The sequence below is a fragment of the Gigantopelta aegis genome, unplaced genomic scaffold (genome assembly GCF_016097555.1).
Source record: "Gigantopelta aegis isolate Gae_Host unplaced genomic scaffold, Gae_host_genome ctg4234_pilon_pilon, whole genome shotgun sequence".
Classification (NCBI taxonomy): domain Eukaryota; kingdom Metazoa; phylum Mollusca; class Gastropoda; order Neomphalida; family Peltospiridae; genus Gigantopelta; species Gigantopelta aegis.
In genome coordinates, this window is record NW_024533754.1 from 6,178 (window position 1) to 31,266 (window position 25,089).

At 32.7% G+C, this 25,089-nt stretch overlaps 1 protein-coding gene and 1 pseudogene across 1 annotated transcript; both read right to left on the reverse strand.

Annotated features, from left to right (window-relative positions):
* Positions 1-13,388: 13,388 nt before the first annotated feature.
* On the reverse strand, positions 13,389-22,332 carry LOC121392640 (peroxisomal acyl-coenzyme A oxidase 1-like). Its single transcript, XM_041523770.1, is given in 14 exon segments — positions 13,389-13,575; positions 15,989-16,048; positions 16,199-16,383; positions 16,773-16,842; positions 17,784-17,942; positions 20,581-20,708; positions 20,759-20,821; positions 20,869-21,031; positions 21,153-21,470; positions 21,518-21,644; positions 21,693-21,743; positions 21,746-21,799; positions 21,853-22,002; positions 22,329-22,332. Coding segments are annotated over 14 exon segments (1,719 nt in total).
* A 197-nt stretch (positions 22,333-22,529) lies between these two features.
* Positions 22,530-24,981, reverse strand: LOC121392641 (annotated as a pseudogene).
* Positions 24,982-25,089: the final 108 nt, after the last annotated feature.

Here is a 25,089-nt window from a genome sequence, read left to right on the forward strand (position 1 = left end):
CAAGGTACTATTCTGTGCTTCTATCCATCATATTCCTGATCAACTGGCGACACTCAGAATGGTTTATGACTGCATGCCTACTGGAGGAGTTTTGCTTAGCTATCAAATGTGGTGACAAAATCACTTTACCATTATGGCAGTCTGCTAAGGCTGCTTATGATACCAATACTGATTGTAGTTATAACTTTGAACAGGTTTTGGTGCAGTCCATAAAACTACTGAGTCCATTTTTTTTCACAACAAAGAAAAGTGTATGGTTTGCTAAGTTGCGTGGAAGAATATTTTCATATTTGAAAGTTTGTCTGATGAAGAAATAGAGAAAGGAATTGTTGAGTTTAGAAGAAAAAGGAGTTTAAGGAATCAAAGACGATGATGAACTGAATCTTGAATATCAAATAGTTGTTGTACAGCTGTTAAAATATGAGCATTTTGATAAGCAGCCATGTCATATAATAATACAAATGGAAGTTGTATTATTAATTTTATTTAATTATATATGTGTATGAGTTCTATGATTTTAATTATAATATTTATTAATTTTGCAACTATATAGATCTATATAGTTCTAGAAGTTTGTGGGTATAGTGTGCAATTTATTTAATATTAATATTTGAATGTGACTCATCAGATGATATCATTGCAATAATAAAATAAATACTGAGGAGGTAATGTATGTGAGTACAAATGTGACTGACTCCCACTTCTAATATATCTATGCTGCAATAATTTAATGAGGATTTTTGTCTCATGAAAAATGATGATATCGAGGGTTTGTAATTAATGTTTAAATTTTCTATATAATATATATTGATTAAAATAATATATTCTATATTCCTTTGATCTTGTTTTTTGGTGTAATACACAAAACAACAGAGTCCTTTTTCTTCACGAATAAAGAAAAGTGCTTGGATTGCAAAGTTCTGTCAGATTAAGTAATTAAGAAAGGAATTGTTGACTTAGAAGAAAAACAGAGTTTAAAGGAATTGACAACGAAGATGAGCTAAATCTTGAATATCAAGTTATCTGTTATAGAGCTATTCAATAAAATGTGAGAGAATTTTAAAGGAAAATAACAATTACAACTATTTTGTTTTTTTTCTAATTTCAGTTTTACAAAAAAATAATAGAGAATAAATTATAGTTATATCATGTTAACTAATTAATTTTGATATTAACACTTAAAATATAAAAACTTTATAAAAATGCACCTCTTCAAGTGAGTCTGTAGTCTACAATAAGTTGTCATCTTCCTGATCAACTAGCTGTTTAAAATTATGTATGACTATGTACCTGCTGTTGAATAAAATGGTCTAATAATGATATCTTTAACCTGACACAGTTATAACATTATAATCAAATGAAGGAAGACTTACAAAACACCAATATATGTGATACCTTTGATCAAGTTTTTGATACAGTAAATAATGTTGAGCAGCTTTTATGTATGTACTACGAAGTAATCAAATCATTAGATCTAGAAGTTTAAATTAAAGAAGTCTACATACTATTCAGCCAATATTAATACACAGAACCTCAGTCTGTAATATACGTAAAAATCTATATGTGTGTAGTATATAGGACTTAATCATGTGACTTCCTTCCTTCCGATATAATTGCATTTTTTTGTCTCCCAGCTGACAACAATGATGTCCAGTGTTTGTAAGTGTTAAATCCTCTTGTATATAGTAATTATAGATTATATATATATATATATATATAGACTAGGAAAATACCATGTTGGCCCATGCCAAGTTTAGAACCAGTTAATGTTAATTTCCATTGAAGTATGCTACTTGTTTTCAGCACTATAGTCACAACCTATAACAGTATACCACAATAAAAATTAATATAATATATTCATCTTATTATTATACTAGATACTCATTATGACAAACATGCTGATCAATATGATGACTTGTGTGATTGTATTCATGAAGGATTTACAGATATAGCAATCAAATACCTTGATCTTAAACCTACTGATAAATTGGCTGATATTGGAGGAGGTACTGGTACAGTAGCTGAAATGATTAGTAAGAGAACAGGTGAGGAGTTACAGTCTTGTTTTTTTTGATGTTGATATTAAACATCTTCATCAGGTCTTCAGACTCTGGTATGTGTGGTTGAACCAGTGGAGAAGTTGCTTGTTCAAGCAACCAATCGACATGGTGTTAAAAGCCAGTCTTAGCAACATGTTCAGAGTTTTATAAAAAATCCAACTTATCAAGCAAATCAATACAACAAAGTACTGTTCTGTGGTTCTATCCATCATCTTCCTGATCAATTGGCTACACTCAAAATGGTTTACAACTGCATGCCTACTGGAGGAATTTGTCTAGTGATCAGAAGTAGTAGCACAACTCTACCATTATGGAAGAGGCTTAAAACTACCTTTGATCCTAATCCTGAATATATTCAAGCCTTTGAACAAGTTTTGGTGCAATACCAAAACAACAGAGTCCTTTTCTTCACCATAAAGAAAAGTGCTTGATTGCAAAGCTACGATGTAGAATATTTTCTAATTTCGAAGAGATGTCAGATGAAGAAATTGAGAAAGGAATTGTTGAGTTAGAAGAAGCAGAGTTTAAAGGAATTGACAATGAAGATGAGCTGAATCTTGAATATCAAGTTATGTGTTATAGAGCTATTAGATAGAATTTTTAAAGTGAAATAACAATTACAACAATATTTGTGTTTTTTTTATTTCAGTTTTTATAAAAATAATAGAGAATAAATTATAGTTATATCATGTTAACTAATTAATTTTGATATTAACACTTAAAATATAAAACTTTATAAAAATGCACCACTTCATGATCAGGTGAGTCTGTAGCCTACAATAAAGTTGTTATCTTACCCTGATCAACTAGCTGTTTTAAAATTATGTATGACTATGTACCTGCTGTTGAATAAAATGGTCTAATAATGATATCTTTAACCTGACACAGTTATAACATTATAATCAAATGAAGGAAGACTTACAAAACACAATATATGTTGATACTTTTTGATCAAGTTTTTGATACAGTAAATAATGTTGAGCAGCTTTTTAAATTACGTATTACACCATTTTAAACATATTATTATTACACCCATTTTATTCAACAGCAGGTGTACAGTTATACATAATTTTAAAACAGCTACTTGACAGGATTGGGGTCAATTACATTAGAATGATTACAATTACAGTGATTACATAAGATGAATACAAGTATAATTATGTTAATGTGAATAACTTGAATCAATAACAGTGTAACAATCAGTAAAAACAGTTTTAAAATTGTCCAAATTGCTTCATCCTTTCATCATTTCTCTTCACAAACTCCTTGGCTATTGAAAGTAAATTGAGATTATTGGTGTAGTTGTTGTGTATATGCAAAAGTAAACAATTGTTTAAGTGGCTTTGAGTCATTGAAGAACACAAGTAAGTGTATAGTCGTTTAAGAGCGGAAAATGACCTCTCAGATGTGGATGAAGAGATAGGTACTGTTAAGAACAAACGAATGAAGTTGTGTAATGCTGGAAGCATCCTTTATATGTAAGGTTGTTTGTTTATAGCATTGCAAATAGTTTGTACTGAAGTGACTTTCTTAATGGAGGGAATTTCCTTCTGTATTACATCATACAGAAGAGGCAATTGTCTTGTCAAATCAGATGCATCAACATTCTTTCCAAAGCAAGACTGTTGAAAATGTTCTAAATCATCCTGAAAGTCTTGCTTATTTGCAGCTTTAATTAGTGTCTGCTCCATGCAGAGTACCATGGAACATGTGATTTTAGACTACCAATTAACTTGTAGTTTGATGACCTACATTATAAAGCTTTATGTTTTAAATGTTAATATAAAACAATAATATGACTATAATTTATTTCTATTTTTTTATCTAAAACTCAAATAAAAGAAAACAAAAATAGTTCCAATTGTTAATTTCCTTAAAAATTCTCACATTTTTATCGAATAGCTCTATAACAGATAACTTGATATTCAAGATTTAGCTCATCTTCATTGTCAATTCCTTTAAACTCTGTTTCTTCTAACTCAAGAATTCCTTTCTCAATTTCTTCATCTGACATCTCTTCGAAATTAGAAAATATTCTACGTACATCGTAGCTTTGCAATCCAAGCACTTTTCTTTATGGTGAAGAAAAAGGACTCTTTTGTTTTGTGTACTGCACCAAAAACTTGTTCAAAGGCTTGAATATATTCAGGATTGGGATCAAAGGTAGTTTTAGCCTTCTTCCATAATGGTAGAGTGGTGTTACCACTTTTGTGATCATTAGACAAACTCCTCCAGTAGGCATGCAATTGTAAATCATTTTGAGTGTAGCCAATTGATCAGGAGATGATGGATAGAACCACAGAACAGTACTTTGTTGTATTGATTTGCTTGATAAGTTGGATTTTATAAAAACTCTGAACATGTTGCTAAGATGGCTTTTACACCATGTCGATTGGTTGCTTGAACAAGCATCTTCTCCACTGGTTCAACCACACACACTGGAGTCTGAAGACCTGAATGTAGATGTTCAATATCAACATCAAAAAAACAAGACTGTAACTCCTCACCTGTCTCTTACTAATCATTTCAGCTACTGTACCAGTACCTCCCCAATATCAGCCAATTTATCAGTAGGTTTAAGATCAAGATATTTGATTGCTATATCTGTAAATCCTTCATGAATACAATCATGCAAGTCATCATATTGATCAGCACATTTGTTATAATGAGCATCTAGTATAATAAGATGAATATATTATATTAATTTTATTGTGGTATACTGTTCTAGCTTGTGCTGAAAACAAATAGCATACTTCAATGGAAATTAACATTGACTGATCAACATGGTATTTCTTCCCATATACATACATATATATATATATATTATGTCTGATGATCACATAACGCGTGAAACTCGGAGTAACATGTACAGCAACAAAGCGAGAGCTCTGCTCTTTTGTCCTTCAATTCTGTTCTAACCTGCTCTGTCTAAACGATATTAAGCACTCTTCAACAGACTTAGATACTTTTAGTATATATATATTACATATATTATATACACAATATAGGATGTAATATATGTATAATCTTATATTACTATAATCATTATAATTATAATAAATTTATACATAACATTTCAAAAGTATATACGAGAACATGAAACTTACTTACATACGCTGGGTATCATCGTCGTTAGAGATATATATCGCGAGGTAGATAATTATTAGAGGTGAGGGGTGTGTCTAATATAAATCCTAAACCCTAAACTCAGTCAACAGTCAGTCTGTAACAACAGACGGTTATTGTATAATAATAATAAAAATTTATGGGTGGGACTTATAGTATAACACCAACCACGCTCTCAATTATCTACCTCGCGATATATATCTCTAATGACGATGATACCCCAGCGTATGTAAGTTATATGTTCTCGTATATACTTTTGAAATATTATGTATTAATTTATTATAATTATAATGATTATAGTAATATAAGACTATACATATTATATTATATATAATTATATATATATATATATGTATGTATGTATGTATATAGTGGGAAGAAATACCATGTTGGCCCATGCCAAGGTTTAGAACCAGTTAATGTTAATTTCCATTGAAGTATGCTACTTGTTTTCAGCACTGTAGTCACAACCTATAACAGTATACCACAATAAATTAATATAATATATTCATCTTATTATTATACTAGATGCTCATTATAACAAATGTGCTGATCAATATGATGACTTGTATGATTGTATTCATGAAGGATTTACAGATATAGCAATCAAATACCTTGATCTTAACCTACTGCTAAATTGGCAATCGTGGATATTGGAGGAGGTACTGGTACAGTAGCTGAAATGATTAGTAAGAAGAACAGGTTAGGAGTTACAGTCTTGTTTTTTTGATGTTGATATTGAAACATCTTCATTCAGGTCTTCAGACTCCAGTGTGTGTGGTTGAACCAGTGGAGAAGTTGCTTGTTCAAGCAGGAAATCGACATGGTGTACAAGCCGTCTTAGCAACATGTTCAGAGTTTTATAAAAATCCAACTCATCAAGCAAATCAATACAACAAAATACTGTTCTGTGCTTCTATCCATCATCTTTCTGATCAATTGGCTACACTCAAAATGGTTTTACAATTGCATGCCTACTAGAGGAGTTTGTCTAGTGATCACAAGTAGTAACACCACTCTACCATTATGGAAGAAGGTTTTAAAACCACCTTTGATCCCAATCCTGAATATATTCAAGCCTTTGAACAAGTTTTTGTGGTTGCAGTACACAAAACAAAAAGAGTCCTTTTTCTTCACCATAAAGAAAAGTGCTTGGATTGCAAAGCTACGATTTGTAGAATATTTCTAATTTCGAAGAGATGTCAGATGAAGAAATTGAGAAAGGAATTCTTGAGTTAGAAGAAACAGAGTTTAAAGGAATAGACAACGAAGATGAGCTAAATCTTGAATATCAAGTTATCTGTTATAAAGCTATTCGATAAAATGTGAGAATTTTTAAGGAAATTAACAATTGGAATTATTTTTGTTTTCTTTTATTTGAATTTTAGATAAAAAAATAGAAATAAATTATAGTCATATTATTGTTTAATATTAACATATAAAATATAAAGCTTTATAAACATGTAGATCATCAAAACCACAAGTTGGTAGTCTACAAACAATTACTTCTATCTGTCATCTTCCTGATCAACTAGCAGGGTTGGGGCCGTTACAATTGTAATCGTAATCGATTACAATCAATTATATTTTTTAATTGTAATTGCAATCAACTTTCCAGAAAACAGTGTACATTATAATTATAAGCAGTAATTGCTGTAATCACAAGTGATTACAGCAATTAGCCTTAGTCTTTGCAAGTAGTACTTGGAATGTTGCCTGTGTTAACATCTGCTGGTGTAAATTTATGAAATGATGCATGAAAGATCATGTGATTAGACTGATTGATTACACCTTCCATATTTGCAACTGAATGTCAAAAGCCTATTTTATACTATTGTAACATAATTATAATTGTATTCATCTTATGTAATCACTGTGCAATTGTAATCATTCTAATGTAATTGACCCCAATCCTGTCAAGTAGCTGTTTTAAAATTATGTATAACTATACACCTGCTGTTGAATAAAATGGTGTAATAATAATATGTTTAAAATGGTGTAATACATAATTTTAAAACAGCTACTTGACAGGGTTGGGGTCAATTAGATGAGAATGATTACAATTACACAGTGATTACATAAGATGATTATAATTATGAATAACTTGAATCAATAAACAGTATAACAATCAGTAAACAGTTTAAAATTGTCCAAATTGCTTCCGCTAAATCCTTTCATCATTTCTCTTCACAAACTCCTTGGCTATTGAAAGTAAATTGAGATTATTGGTGTAGTTGTTGTGTATATGCAAAAGTAAACAATTGTTAAGTGGCTTTGAGTCATTGAAGAACACAAGTAAGTGTATAGTCGTTTAAGAGCGGAAAATGAACCTCTCAGATGTGGATGAAGAGATAGGTACTGTTAAGAACAAACGAATGAAGTTGTGTACTGATGGAATCATCCCTTTATATGTAATGTTGTTGTTTGTAGCATTGCAAATAGTTTGTACTGAAGTGACTTTCTTAATGGAGGGAGTTTCCTTCTATATTACATCATACAGAAGAGGTAATTGTCTTGTCAAATCAGATGCATCAACATTCTTTCCAAAGCAAGACTGTTGAAAATGTTCTAAATCATCCTGCAGAAAGTCTTGCTTATTTGCAGCTTTTTTGATTAGAAAACAACATGTCTGCTCCATGCAGAGTACCACTGGAACATGTTTGATTTTCAAATTGTCTTTCCAACTCACCAAAAGCAAGTCACGTGCTTCATGGTATATGCTGCGGTAGTAATCTTCTACGGATGAAAGATGTGATGAACTTCCATCTTCATATCATGGAGGTCAACATCATTGCCTTTGTAACTAGGCTCCCAATATCTAGTTTCTTAGCAATGATTTACTTTCAATTTGGCAGAAAGTAAGCATTAATGCTTGTCTTTTAGCCATTTTGAACTTTTACTACTGAACTACTGTACAGTTGGTATTAATTATTCAATATTATGCATGTGTGATCAAATACATGTACATCATTTACACTGTCAGGTCCAAACTCTTAAATTTTTTCACACTATTCATTTTTTTGATAATGGTTTTTGAAATTGCTGATTCATTCAAATTAGGGGGCTATGGCCCCAGTCTTAAATTAGAGGGGCTCAATTCCCCTGCCCCCCCCCCCCCTCTATGTCTAAACCAGAGGAGATGCTACTCATGCTAATCTAGCAGTAATAGTATAAATAGGCTTTGACATTCAGTTGCAAATATGGAAGGTGTAATCAATCAGTCTAATCACATGATCTTTCATGCATCATTTCATAAATTACATCACCAAATGCTAACACAGGCAACATGTACTTGTTCCATGTAGTACTTACAAAGGCTACTGTAATTGCTGTAATTCACTTGTGATTACAGCAATTACTGATTATGATTATGATTACGATTACTAATATAATTACACTGTTTCTGGAAAGTTGATTGCAATTACAATTGTGATTACAGCAAAAATGTAATTGATTGTAATTATGATTACAATGGTAATTGGCCCCAACCCTGCTAGTTGATCAGAAAGATGACACACTGTAAAAATTAATATGCCATTTTAAAAACTAATTTGTACATTACACAGATAGATTACTATGGAATATAGAATTCTTGTGAATTACTCATTGTATAATTTTTTGTTATGTTATACTTTTATATAGTAACAAATATACAATGAGTAACTCCATAAATTCTAAACTTCATAGTAATTTGTCCATGTAAAGTACAAATTAGTGTTAAAAAAAACATATTAATTTTTTACAGTGCAGATAGAAGTAATTTGTTGTAGACTACCAATTAACTTGTAGTTTGATGATCTACATTATAAAGCTTTATGTTTTAAATTTTAATATAAAACAATAATATAACTATAATTTATTTCTATTTTTTATCTAAAAGTCAAAAAAAAGAAAACAAAAATAATTCCAATTGTTAATTCCTTTAAAATTCTCACATTTTATCCGAATAGCTTTATAGCAGATACTTGATATTCAAGATTTAGCTCATCTTCGTTGTCAATTCCTTTAAACTCTGTTTCTTCTAACTCAACAATTCCTTTCTCAATTCTTCATCTGGACATCTTCTTCAAAATTAGAAAATATTCTACATCGTAGCTTTGCAATCCAAGCACTTTTCTTTATGGTGAAGAAAAAGGACTCTTGTTTTGTGTACTGCACCAAAAACTTGTTCAAAGGCTTGAATATATTCAGGATTAGGATCAAAGGTGGTTTTAGCTTTCTTCCTAATGGTAGAGTGGTGTTACCACTTGTGATCATTAGACAAACTCCTCCAGTAGGCATGCAATTGTAAATCATTCTGAGTGTAGCCAATTGATCAGGAAGATTATGGATAGAAGCACAGAACAGTACTTTGTTGTATTGATTTGCTTGATAAGTTGGATTTTTATATAAACTCCTGAACATGTTGCTAAGACTGGCTTTACACCATGTCGATTGGTTGCTTGAACAAGCAACTTTCCACATGGTTCAACCACACACACTGGAGTCTGAAGACCTGAATGTAGATGATCAATATCAACATCAAAAAACACAAGACTGTAAGTCCTCACCTGTTCTCTTACTAATCATTTCAGCTACTGCACCAGTACCTCCTCCAATATCAGCCAATTTATCAGTAGGTTTAAGATCAAGGTATTTGATTGCTATATCTGTAAATCCTTCATGAATACAATCATACAAGTCCATCATATTGATCAGCACGTTTGTCATAATAGACATCTAGTATAATAATAAGATGAATATATTATATTAATATTTATTGTGGTATACTGTTCTAGGTTGGTATACAGTGCTGAAAACAAATATCATACTTCAAAGGAAATTAACATTAACTGATCAACATGGTTTTCTTCCCACTACAACAACCACACACACACCCACATTATATATATATTATATATATATATACATACAGATATTATCTATATATATATATATAGATATATATATATATATATATATATATATATATTTATATCTGATGATCACATAACGTGTGAAAACTCGGAGTAACATGTACAGCAACAAAGCAAGAGCTCAGTTCTTTTGTCCTTCAATTCTGTTCTAACCCGCTCTGTCTAAACGATATCAAGCACTCTTCAACAGACTTAGATACTTTAGTATATATATATATATTACACAATATAGTATGTATATATGTATAATCTTATATTACTATAATCATTATAATTATAATAAATTTATACATAACATTTCAAAAGTATATACGAGAACATTTAACTTACATACGCTGGGTATCATCGTCGTTAGAGATATATATCGCGAGGTAGATAATTATTAGAAGTGAGGGGTTGTGTGTCTAATATAAATCCTAAACCTTAAACTCAGTCAACAGTCAGTCTGTAACACAACAGACGGTTATTGTATAATAATAATATTATATGTAAAAATTTGTGGGTGGGACTTATAGTAGAAACAACTACGCCCTCAATTATCTACCTCGCGATATATATCTCGTATATACTTTTGAAATATTATGTATAAATTTATTATAATTATATAATGATTATAGTAATATAAGATTATACATATTATATTATATATATATATATATATATTATATATATATATATATATATATATAGTGGGAAGAAATACAATGTTGATCAGTCAATGTTAATTTCCATTGAAGTATGCTACTTGTTTTCAGCACTATAGTCACAACCTAGAACAGTATACCACAATAAAATTAATAATATATTCATCTTATTATTATACTAGATGCTCATTATAAACAAATGTGCTGATCAATATGATGACTTGTATGATTGTATTCATGAAGGATTTACAGATATAGCAATCAAATACCTTGATCTTAAATCTACTGATAAATTAGCTGAATTGGAGGAGGTACTGGTACAGTAGCTGAAATGATTAGTAAAGAAAACAGGTTAGGAGTTACAGTCTTGTTTTTTTTGATGTTGATATTAAACATCTTCATTCAGGGTCTTGAGACTCTGGTATGTGTAGTTGAACCAGTGAGAAGATGCTTGTTCAAGCAACCAATTGACATGGTGTAAAGCCAGTCTTAGCAACATGTTCAGAGTTTTATAAAAATCCAACTTATCAAGCAAGTCAATACAACAAAGTACTGTTCTGTGCTTCTATCCATCATCTTCCTGATCAATTGGCTACACTCAAAATGATTTACATTGCATGCCTACTGGAGGAGTTTGTCTAGTGATCTCAAGTAGTAGCACCATCTTACCATTATGGAAGAAGGTTTAAAACCACCTTTAATCCTAATCCTAATATATTCAAGCTTGGAAAAAATTTTGGTGCCAGTACACAAAAAACAGAGTCCTTTTTCTTCACCATAAAGATAAAGTGCTTGGATTGCAAAGCTACGATGTAATATTTTCTATTTTAAAGAGATGTCAGATGAGAAATTGAGAAAGGAATTCTTGAGTTAGAAGAAACAGAGAGTTTAAAGGAATTGACAACGAAGATGAGCTGAATCTTGAATATCAAGTTATGTGTTATAGAGCTATTAAATTTGAGAATTTTTAATTAATTAAACACAAGAGATTTAAATGAATGAGTTTGTAAAAATGACAAATTAATTACATTATAATTTTTTTGATGGACTCCATCAAATATTTTTTCTTCCATTTAATTTTCTGAGGTGTACTGTCTGTCTTAGTCCACACCATCCAAAGACAGAATTCATTAGTGTATATAACCAGAGGGATAACCTCATTGGCCAAGCAAGGAAGACTACTTGTTCAAATTGCTCAGACCCTCCAGTCTGCTGGGCATAAAAAGGAAAAAAGAAAAAACAATAATTTCTTGTTCTTGAACATTAACTTATATCGATCACCTGTATTACCTGTATTGAACTGAATAGGATGTTTGTTCTTTCCAAACATATATCGAACCAGTTTAAGTCTTTGAAGAGCACGGAGAAGAGGATTGCTATAAATAATTCTTTCTAACACTTCCTTGTAACATGGTCACACATGATATATCTAGCAGGTCTAGTTGAGTGTGTGTATGAGAGAGAGACGAGAGCCGAGAGAGAAAGAGAGAGAGAGAGAGAGAAGAAAGGAAAGAGAGAAGAGCGAAGATCATCATATAATAAAACAAGCAATATAGAGTACATTATAAACTCTAGCTAAATCCCAAGTACCATAATAGGTCTTACCATATCTGAGAATATCAAAATACATAGAGACACTTAAAATTTAATTTCTGATATCTAGGAAAAAATATAAGATAAGAAGTCATTTAAATTTACATTTACCTTGGGTTGACCCAACCCACAACCATTTCATAACAGTTTAATTTAGAAGGTACCCCATCGTATCTCCTCTCCATCCTCTTCCAAACTGTTCGTCGTACACAGGGGACTGCCATCTCACCAACTGAATAACAATCATGTTCTCCACCTTTAGAGTGCATGGAATTAAGAAAACCCATTTGGAACAAAAGTTGTCATGTGATAGTCACATGATAGGTATTGTAGTCATATGATGTAGTGTATACCTTAAAGTGATGAGCCAAGTTTATTTCAAATACCTTACTCAAACTGGCTGGAAGAACAAAGGCTGCCACACCTGGATATACTGGTTTACCTCCATATTTAAATACCGTCTCCATAAAGGCCATAAACTGCGACAAAGTCTCATGACACACCTACCTCCTCGGTACCTCCATACTCTTGAGAGTGAGAGAGAGAGAGAGAGAGAGTCACATGTACACGTATATGATTCTATTGTGTGTACCTATCTTCATTCTGAAATATCCAATGAATTATTTCTTCTTGAGTTAATCTTGGTAAAGCACTTATAGGAATTATATAAATACATTGTGTAATAGCTCCTCTGACTTCTTGAAACTAATAAGACATGATAGTAAGTATTATTTAGATAACTACATCAGTCTGCATGTGTGAAGCCTTTGAATAGTAGACATTTATCCATTTATCTCTCATATAAGTTATCCATCCATTTGTCTATCCATCATCTCTCTATTCATCTGTCTATCACTGACCTTGTTATACAAAGATAAGTCTTTCTTTGTCACTTTTTTCTCTAAATATACCTTTTAAAGATTATACCAGTAGAGTTCATAATGTACTGATAAAAATTTAATTACCTTTTAATTGTAATGTAACTTTGTGACTATGCTGACACATTTCCTGCACGTTAACATCAAGACACCATTTTTTAACTCTCTCATTCATAAACTCAACAAGATGGTGGACATGTCCTCCTTGGACATAACAGACTGAGCTAGTCTCCTCTCATTTCTATCTTGAGTTCTTCTCCAACGTTCATAGTCAAATCCCTCATTGATCACATTTGCAGGACCTTCTCCAGTTTCCATGAGCATACTAATATACTGTGAGAGGTATTTACCAAGAAACCTGTCATAAATAACATATACAAACTATATTATAACTTGTGTGTGTGTGTGTGTGTGTGTGTGTTACCTAAACTGTTTTAAGTCTCCATCTTCTATTAAGCTCTGCATAACATCATCAAATATCAGACCAGCTAAATCCTGAGCAGATAACAATAACAGACAGACAGACAGACAGACCAGATAGACAGATAGATAGACAGAGTGGGTGGAAAATACCTTTGTTACTCGTGATCGTTTGTCTAGTAAAGACTGGTTTATGAGAGGAACTACTAATGGAGAACCCGGCTGTAGTATCATGTCAATGCCACAACGAACTTTCTCAGGTCTTTATAACAAAATATAGAATTAATAACTATTAATAACTACTTGGTCTGTATAATTAATTAATAAATTATCAATTAATATACCTGTGATCATAATAACTTCTCCATTCTGGAGAGAAGTCGTAACGACATGTTAAAATACTACCAGTTACCTCAGGTTGAATTGATCTAGTCACATGATAGACAATATAGTCACATGATAATAAGACTTGCAGACCTTCTTAGAAGATTCCAGGTTCTCTGGTTTGGGAAATTTTGTGGTACAATAACAGCTGGTACTAGAGATGATGTGTTGTCAGGACCCAGTTCTAGTATTTTGTGAATATCTGGAACCCATACTTGTGAGGTATCATATGGATGACCATTAGTATAAGACTTGAAGATATAGAGACCTAGATAGATGGATGGATGGATAGGGTAGTGGATGAATGTAATAACCTTCTTCACATAATAATATTTCACAATTCTCTATTTCTGTTCCATCTTCATCATATAATGACAGGAAACCACTATCAGTTCGTAGACCAATCTATTAATGTAAAGATAATGTGTTGAAATCATGTGATAGTATGTGACATATTTCACCTCTAGTGGTCTTTCACAGTGCTCTCCAGAGGGAGCATAGCAGCCGATAATTTGACTACCACAGCACCTAGTGGACGGAGACCACACAGATACTGTACTAGATACAAAATAGATAAACTTACTTGGAACAATCAAAGAAACGAACATTTAATGATACATTAAATGTTTTGGGCTTAATGGGAGCTCTTGCCTTAATAAAATAAATTAATATTATTATTATTATTTATAATATTTATTATTATTATTATTATTATTTATAATATTTATTATTATTATTTATATTATTATTATTATTATTATTATTACTTGTTTATCAAAGTAAGTTTCTATTTCATCTTCTTGAGACAACAAGGCTACCTATAATTGGAAAATAAGGGAAGGCATCTCTCTCTCTCTCTCTCCTCTCTCTGGTCCTTAACCTTCCTTTCATGAAGTCTACTTCCTTTGGTTCCATCAAGTTTATGATCAATAGTTCTCACGGCAACTGAACGCTGACCCTAAATTGACAGGCAACACACCATAGATGGAATAAATAAATGATAAATAAAAAGTTAAAGGAACCTTTAATTCAGCTAATGTAAGTGCTTCATCAAATAGTTTCTACACTTTTGACCAATTCACCATTCACGGATACCTAAATCAAGTTACACAACTGTCACATGATAGATCACATGATTTTGACTCACATGAGTAATTCCCAGTTGTTTTAAGATATCAGAAAATTCACTATATAAAGACAACAATGACTGTCTCATGTTCTCCTCAATACTATGAGATCCATCAGTTGTAACTGATAAAGTAAATGGCTACAAAAAACATGAAGATAATAACAATACATCTTTTGAGTGTCCAGCTGGTAGGAAGTCCACACTCTGCTGTGTGTAGTTAATAAGGGGTGTGGTCAATGTAACACACAATAAAGGGACTTCCTGCCAGATCTCTGGATACCTTACTTCATTCCAAAATCGTATGCTGTATTCACAATCTTCTGTTAGTTTCTTTGTATCCTCCATATTTCGAGGTAAGCATGCTATCATATTATCAAGATATTTCTCTCTTGCAGACAAAAGTTTTTCCCCTCTTTTTCAGATGTTTCCATGGCAACATTGAGTTCAGATATTGGAGCAGTCAAGTATTTTTTGATTTGGTTAGTTAATAACTTCTTTAGGACATCATAACGTGGGACCTATTAATAGTTACAAAAGTAAGTTCCTGTACGTTCTTACTTAGTACTCCCTCTCTCTGTCTCTCTCTGATACCTGCATATGTTCAATCTCATAGCACACATTGAAAGAATTTCCATTGTCTTTTGACAGTTTGAGTACTTCCAAAGGAAACTTACTATAATAGTTAATACTGTAAATACAACAGTGGTAGCTGGTTTGAATACCTTTTGAAAATGCTAAATAATTCATCACTAGTACAATCCTCAAATGTACTGAGTTTCTCAGAAAATAGTGTCCTAAAATAATAGAGTAGTTGTATTGAAGGTTAATCTTAACTCACCTGAAAAGTGTTAATCTTCCTATCTCTGCTCGACAAACTTCCCCAAAATCTTTTTTAAATCTAAACACAATATAAATACAAATGGTGTCAAATTATAGTACAGTCAGACACTCCAATATATATATATATATAGATAGATAGATAGATAGATAAACGTTTTATTAACCCTTTATATGCCACAATTAAATTATTTTATTAACTTTCACTTACCTTTGCTTAGTCAATGCTTCATCTATTGTATAATAGACGGCTGTATCAATCGTTTCATAACTTCTAACTCTATCTCTCGTGCCCTTTCTTCTTTCTTCTCTTTCCTCATCTGACATATCCTGTTCTTCCATACTAATTTTACTGTTGGGAGTGGTCTTTGTAAGATCCATTATGGACATCACAAGCTGAAAGAATGAGATTGTTGACAAAAGAAAAGATGTAATATATCAGATAATAACAGCATCTTTCATTGTACCTCACAAAGGGCTTGAAGCTGTCTTCCGGAAAGTTTCCCCCGTCCAAAGTCATATAAATGGTTCCTCAGTTTTGAGTACAAATTATCTTTCAAAGGATCACGACCAATTCTAAAGATACATCTGATTCCTGTAGAGAACAACACTCAGTTAACAATAGTCCAATAATTGTACTTACATTTCGTTTGCCTTTGAAAACTAACGTATAAAAGAGTTGTTGAATGTCTGTCACTTCCTCAGGAAAACAGGTTTTTCATATAAACACAAGCATTCTACATATATTAGAATAGAAACAGCTGCACTATATTATAATTACTTACTCTAATAAAAAAGAGGAGAGAAGTCTGTCCAGAACTGACAAGTTGTTGAATCAGCTGCTCAATAAAAGCTCTAAGTAAAAGAAAGTAATGCATAATTTGGTACAATCTCTCTTTTTACTTCAAATCATCTGATGAGACTGAGGGAGGTAGGAGATATGATAATAACTCTAGTCCGTGAGAAATAAACTCTTCAATATTATGACCAGCTTCCAGAGTGTCTAACACCGACAGACAAACAGAATGAATGAACAATAATATCACCCATACCTTTAGTAATGCTGAGGACATTGATGGTGAGTTGCCATTTTCTCTTCATCAGAGAAGTTCATTAAATCAAGATTTTTTAATAATTTAGGAAGAAACAATACCACACATAATTGAAAGGGTGTGGCCATTTCATTCTCCTAGCGATAAAGTAGACAAGGAGAGAAGTTGTATGGCCAATAGTTTTCTTGTCAACTCTCCAAGAGATGTACGTGGGATATGAGGGAGGTTCCTCTCCAAAAAATCTAATTATTATATAGGTGCTAAAGATGATTGCCAAGTTACCAACTTACTTCTCAGCTTATCTAGGTTCTGTTTGGGAACATTAATGGGCGGGGGATGAAGAAAAGAGCGTGGTATGACAGATGCAAATAGATAACATATGTTATCACCATTCTCACCTAACAATGAAAGAGAGAGAAAGATACATGTAACCATGGCGATTACAATATTATACCATAGCACATGCTAATTCAAGAAGTCGTACGAGTACCAAAGTGCGCAGATCATTAGCTCTAAGACGTTCACCTCAGTAGGTTCTATTGGAAATATCTTCTTCTTTCTTCATAGTCATCATGTGACATGTCATGTGATTCAGGTTCTCCAATAGGTAATTCAAAATGATGTCGTTTAGTATACTCTCACATACTTTCAAAGAACTATAATGAACAATGGCGGCTCTTTCTTGGATGACGACTTTGTCAATAGGTGGGAAAAAGACGCCAACATTAACCATATGATGTATACCTTCTGTAAGGAGTGGTTTTTGTGTTGAGAACAAACGGAGAGATACCCCAAATTCCAAGAGTCGATAAGAAAAACAGAATGACTGTGGACACCGAAAAATGGGCCAACCGATTTGGCAGGTTCACTTGAATGGCTTCACTTGGTTTGATACCTCGTTCACTACAGAGATGAAATGAATTCGATCAGCTGATCAAAGAATTCTTTTGGGGTTGTCGGAGAGATATCCTTCAGTACAATACAGTCATGAGAATATCGACATACTGTCTAATAAAGTCCACTGTGATGGAGAGGGAGATGGTGACTGGATGTGAGGACCAAGAGAACGTAAACCAGACTCATTAGTCTAGTAGCAATGTTCGGCTCTGTTCTCAAACGTGAATGACCCATTCTTAAAGAGTTTGTTAATTCTGAGTAGAGCTGTGTAGTAGGTCATTATTTGGTTTCTTTAAGGGTTACATAATAAAGTTATATTTACCAACAACTCATACATTGCTCAAATTCAGTCGGATGAGTGGAGAAAATAAATGATAATTGTAAGATCTCATTAGCTACTTCTGATGTCAGGGACATACTCGCAATGTCGTCTGTAAACAGGCTAATTGAGTAGAAATACTGATTTGTCGGATCTGTGATGTTCAATTGTAGTTTCAGTGGGTGGAGTCAAACCTAATGATGTCATCGATTGAATGTTGAAGTTGAAAAGAGAATTAAAAATATTTGATAAAGTGGGTGTGTCTTCTGAGAGAATTGAGGAATTATTTCAGGTGACAGTCTCAACTGGGCAGCATTATAAATCTCTGAGGCGTTTGATTGGATAGCTTGTATCGCCATGGAAACATTCAATATATCTTGACTAAGAAGACAATATTTCTAATCATTAATTTTGTGTTTAATTTATCCATCCATCCATCCATCTATCCATTCATCCATTCATCCATCCATTATTACTTAGTAGCAGGGTGAAAGGTATTTATTTTTCTCCGTCAGTATAAGTCCAGGAGCTCTGGTAGTTTTAAATGATACAATACACCAGGAGTAAAACCCTGATCTTTACTAATACATTTTTAATAGTTTTAATTAATTTTTAATAATAATTATAATGGAACTTACTCAACATTTTTGTTGAATACCAAACCAACAGTTCATTAGAGCAGCTGTACATCTCTATAGCAATGAATGGATGGATGGATGGATGGTTGTTATAAAAATAAATAAATGAATGAAACCTCACTTGTATAATTTATTCCAGGTGTCTCTTTACCTCTAATAGTTTGAGCTAAGACTATGATGAGTCTCTCCCAGTAACGTGGTCGATGTGCCATCTCTTGACTGATATCTTCCATTGTCATGATAAAGGTACCATGCTAAAATAAATGAATGAATGAATGGACAAAAATTATAGAATGGGGTATAAATGTAACTATAGTAGTATGATATCAATACTAAACATCTCTTGAAGCAGGTTGGTGATCTAATAAAGTTGACATCCTAATAATACCATTTTTCTAATGATTAATACGAAACCAATCACTAAAAGAGATCATGACATTATGAGAAACTAAATATGACAATTAGTGTACAAACCTTTCTGTCATTTTTCTCGAGTATGGACGGTTGTCTCATTTTCTCAAGAGACCAAACAAACTCTGACCATTTTAAAGGTACTTCAGGTTGAAATGAGGTAAGTCAGGACTCTCTCCAGCAACATCTCCAACTGGAGGAGCATGCTGTTCCTCTTGAGCCATTTTTTAAAAAGTCACACCCCCTCAATCAAAATATATTAAAAATTACAAAATTGTTCAACAATAGCTCCTTTATAATTTGGCTTTAGTTTTCTTGATCAATGGCCCAAATATTTTTGATATGTCTCATGAACCTAATAGATGAGAGAACATGTTATACATCAATAAAATGTTTAATACCTCTCAGTTTTATTTCTTGGTGCTTTTCAATGCCCACTCATATAAATGTTTATTACATCACCATCATATCGACCTAATGCTGATTTCAATACATCATCAGGTATATCAAATGCATCAACAAGTGGAATAGCTTCTCGTCTGAGAGAGAGAGAGAGAGAAATAAAGACAATGATCATATTCCAGTAACAATACACACTAACCTCACTTCTTTTAAAGAGATAAAATAACGGTGTTTTAGCCATACCTATTTGTTCACTGGACATATATCCATCCTAATAATAATATATTATAATTTTAAACTAACATACTCTCTTTCCTTACCAAACAGAACTCTCCAGAATATTGTACTATACCAAATACTCCATACATATTACATAATACATGTAATATAGATAGGTTAGCATCACATAAATCAGCTGTCTCAATTGATGAGTAAAAGACTTTAAAACTATATAATGACAATGAGCCTATAAAAGAAATAGTCACATGATAATCACATGATCTTAGGTTTACTCTAGCAGCTATAGTCCAATCTACAGAGGATCCATCCCATGATCCAATGGAGTCCATACCTCTTTTCATATTATCTTGATAATGAGATGATGCTACTTCTACTAACCTATATTATATAATCATAATGATAACAATATTATATTAACTACCTTTTAGCTCTTTGACGATAAGCTTCCAATAAACATGAGGATCAGAGAACTGTTTAGGAGTATGGACAACACTTTCCATGTATTTAGTATAGTCTGATGCAAGATAGCAGACATTATTAGGTAGTTGTGATTGTGGTAACTTTTGTTGAACTACTTTATGAAGATATCTAATAGCAGGAGAATGAAATAAATACAGATAGAGAGATAACTTACCTAGCAGTCTGTAGAAACATGACAGTATTCTCTCCTTCATAAGTTTGTGAGGAAGTAAAGCAAACATAAAGATGAGGTATACCACTAGCTAGTGAGTATCCATGTCCACCACAACAAAGACGACACAACTAGTATATAACATTAAACAATATAGGTAGATATTATCTTCTTTTAATACCTCAATTCCTTGTGAACTTAGTTCTGTACAAAATGCCTTCAGACCAGCACTAGTTGCATGAAGCTATTATAATATAGATATAGGATATTGCAGATTAATATAATACTAACCTCAGGGAGGGAGTCCAGGTTACCCTCGGCAATCTCTCCAGTCATTTCAAAATACATTTTGTTCATAAAATGACCTGCAAAGCATTGTGCATAGGCTGATGCTAAAAGTGGGAGGAGTTTGAATTGTGGGGTCTGATAATCCAACACTTGAGTCTCTGGTTGACTACATAATAAAAATTAGTAATTGTTACTAAATATAGCACACATGACACTCAATGTTACTAAATATAGTACATATGTTATGAACTTGGTATGTTACTAAATATAGCACAACCTGTGCATACCCTGGTCTGTTTTGGGTCTGCCGCCTCACAACACTATATCTGATTGCTATAGTAACAGCTCTTGATAAAATAACATAGGAATAGTTAACTAGTCCAACTCTTATCATCACCATTGTACCATAGGCAATTTTATCAGTAGGTGGTTTTGAATAAGTACCATCAGGTGATACCTAAATATAGTAATTATATAGTGACTATAATAACTTATACTGAGCATATTTCATGAGCATTTGATCTCGTGGAATCCTAACATTAGTCAATCTTAGGAAACCATTGTCCATAGAAAAATAGCCAAATTTTGGACCAATATCTCCGACTTGTACTCCTATAATAGTAGACATATTTATTATTATCTTGTTAGTAGTAAATACCCTGGTAGAGATTGATGATCTTCTAAACTCCTTAACTGTACTATGAAGAGATGGATACCGTGGTCTTTACCCTTAGTGATCAACCTAGCAACCACAATAGCATGAGTTGCTGTGTGACCCACTGAAAGGACAAAGAAGCCAGTACACAAAGGTCAAAGGTCAAACTTACAAGTACCAGGCCACCATTTGATAGAGGTTAATGTCGGAGAATTCATAATAATTCTTCAGTAGATGGGTCGTATGTTGCAGTAGTTTCTAGACCCCTAATAAAGGTTCCTGTAATATTAAAAGATAAGTAAAACCCTGTAACATGTCATAGCAAAAGTTACCATGACCCATCTCAGTTTGCGCATATGTTCCAATGATATCATGATTGAAAGCTAGTGGTAGCCATTTTGCTTTCTGTTCGACAGTGGCTTGTTTCTGGAGAGGGAGAGAGAGAGAGAGAGAGAAAGAGTGAGAGATCCATTTAGAAACACCTCAAATTACCACAAGTGTAGGTAAAACATAAGTTCATGAAGGGATGTTGGAAATTCTATGTTAATAGCACTAAAGTAGAGATAATGAACAGTTGCTTTAGTATTTACTAAATTAACTCACTTCTTGAGATAGTTTTTTGTCATGTAGATCTAGATTCTTAGATACTATTACATATTGAACACTTTTTCTTCATGCCATCATCAAATGCCTCTTCTGTTGACAAGAAATAACGATCTTTGTTAGAAAATACTGGATCCTCTACAGCTAGCTTCACTATAGAAAGTAGACATTATGTAATGGAGATTGTTGTTAATATCTCCCTTACTCATCCTTCTTCTCTTTGCAGTAAACATCTCCCTCCATCTAGCAAGTTAGTGAGCTCTTCTAAATTTAACTTGCTCCTCTCTCTCTCCCTCTTCAATTCTTCGACCATATAACTTTTGTCAGTCATCATCATGTCGCTTGTTAGCTTATTAATTATTAATAATATTAATTAAAGATTAATTAACAACACAAATAGGATCCTTTACAATTTGGCCTTAGTTTTCTTGATCAATGGCCTCAAATATTTTTGATATGTCTCATGAACCTAATAGATGAGAGAACATGTTATACATCAATAAAAAGTTTTAATACTTCAGTTTTATTTCTAGGTGCTTTCAATGCCCACTCATATAAATGTTTATATACATCACCATCATATCGACCTAATGCTGAGTTCAATAAATCATCAGGAATATCAAATGCATCAACAAGTGGAATAGCTTCTTGTCTGCGAGAGAGAGAAATAAAGACAATGATCATATTCCAGTAACAGTACACACTAACCTCACCTCTTTTAAGAGATAATATAACTGTGTGTTTTAGCCATACCTACTTGTTCACTGGACATATATCCATCCTAATAATAATATTTTATATTTTAAACTAACATACTCTCTTTCCTTACCAACAGAACTCTCCAGAATATTGTACTATACCAAATACTCCATACATATTACATAATACATGTAATATAGATAGGTTAACATCACATAAATCAGCTGTCTCAATTGATGAGTAAAATGACTTTAAAACTATATAATGACAATGAGCCTATAAAAGAAATAGTCACATGATAATCACATGATCTTAGCTTACTCTAGCAGCTATAGTCCAGTCTACAGAGGATCCATCCCATGATCCAATGGAGTCCATACCTCTTCTCATATTATCTTGATAATGAGATGATGCTACTTCTACTAACCTATATTATATAATCATAATGATAACAATATTATATTAATACCTTTTAGCTCTTGACGATAAGCTTCCAATAAAACATGAGGATCAGAGAACTGTTTAGGAGTATGGACAACACTTTCATGTATTTAGGATAGTCTGATGCAAGATAACAGACATTATTAGGTAGTTGTGATTGTGGTAACTTTTGTTGAACTACTTTATGAAGATATCTAATAACAGGAGAATGAAGTAAATAAAGATAGAGAGATAACTTACCTAGCAGTCTGCAATGACAAGACAGTATTGGTCACCTTCATAAGTTGGGTAAGCAGCTGCATTGACATAAAGATGAGGTATACCACTAGCTGTGAGTATCCATGTCCACCACAACAAAGACGACATAACTAGTAATATAACATTAAACAATATAGGTAGACATTATCTTCGTTTAATACCTCAATTCCTTGTGAACTAAGTTCTGTACAAAATACCTTCAGACCAGCACTAGTTGCATGAAGCTATTATAATATAAATATAGGATATTACAAATTAATATAATACTAACATCAGGGAGGGAGTCTAGTTACCCTCGGCAATGGCCTCCATTACTTCAGAATACATTTTATTCATAAAATGACTCGTAAAACAAAGTGCATAAGCTGACGCTAAAGTGGGAGGAGTTTTGAACTGTTGCGTCTGATAATCCAACACTTGTGTCTCTGGTTGACTACATAATAGATATACTAAAATTAGTAATTGTTACTAAATATAGCACAACCTATACATACCCTGGTCTGTTTTGTGTCTGTCGCCTCACAACACTATATCTGGTTGCTATAGTAACAGCTTTAGCCAGAGCAAGTAGCTGTCAAAACTATACCAACCCTCATTATTATCATAGCACCATAGGTAATTTTATCAGTAGGTGGTTTTTGAATAAGTACATCAGGTGATACCTAAATATAGTAATTATATAGTGACTATAATAACTTATACTTGAGCATATTTCATGAGCATTTGATCTCGTGGAATCCTAACATTAGTCAATCTTAGAAAGCCATTGTCAATAGCAAAAATAGCCAAATTTTGGGACCAATATCTCCGACTTGTACTCCTATAATAGTAGACATATTTATTATTATCTTGTTAGTATTAAATAAACCTGGTAGAGGTTGATGATCTTCTAAATTCCTTAACTGTACTATGAAGAGATGGATACCGTGGTCTTTACCCTTAGTGATCAACCTAGCAACCACAATAGCATGGAGTTGCTATGATACCCACTGAAAGGATGGATTTCAAGGATCAAGGTTCAAAATTTAACTTTTAAACTCACATCCTCCACACCACACCATTTGGTAGAAGTCAACGTTGGAGAGTTTTTAAAATAAATTCTTCAGTAGATGGGTCCGTATGTTGCTGTAGTTTCTAGACCCTAATAAAGGTTCCTGTAATATGTAATATAGAACGAAGCTCCTGCAAATGTCATATCAAACTCACCATGACCCAACTCAGTCTGTGCATATGCTCCAATGATATTGTAATTGCGAGCTAATTGAAGCCATTTTGCTCTTTGTTCATCAGTACCTTGCTTCTAAAACAAGAAAAAAGAATTTCACCAGGGTCATCCAATTCCACCAGATCATTTTCAAACACATTTGACAGGAGTAGTCTAGGATCAAGAACACACTATAACTCACATTAATAGCAGGTATAAACATGAGCTCGTGAAGAGTGAATGGGCATATCCACATTTGTGAGACTACAGAAATGGATAATTTCTATGGTAACTATTAGGGCGATTGCTTACGTCCCAAACAGACGTTTGACAGTGGGACTTGTCATTTGGGAAAACTGAGGGA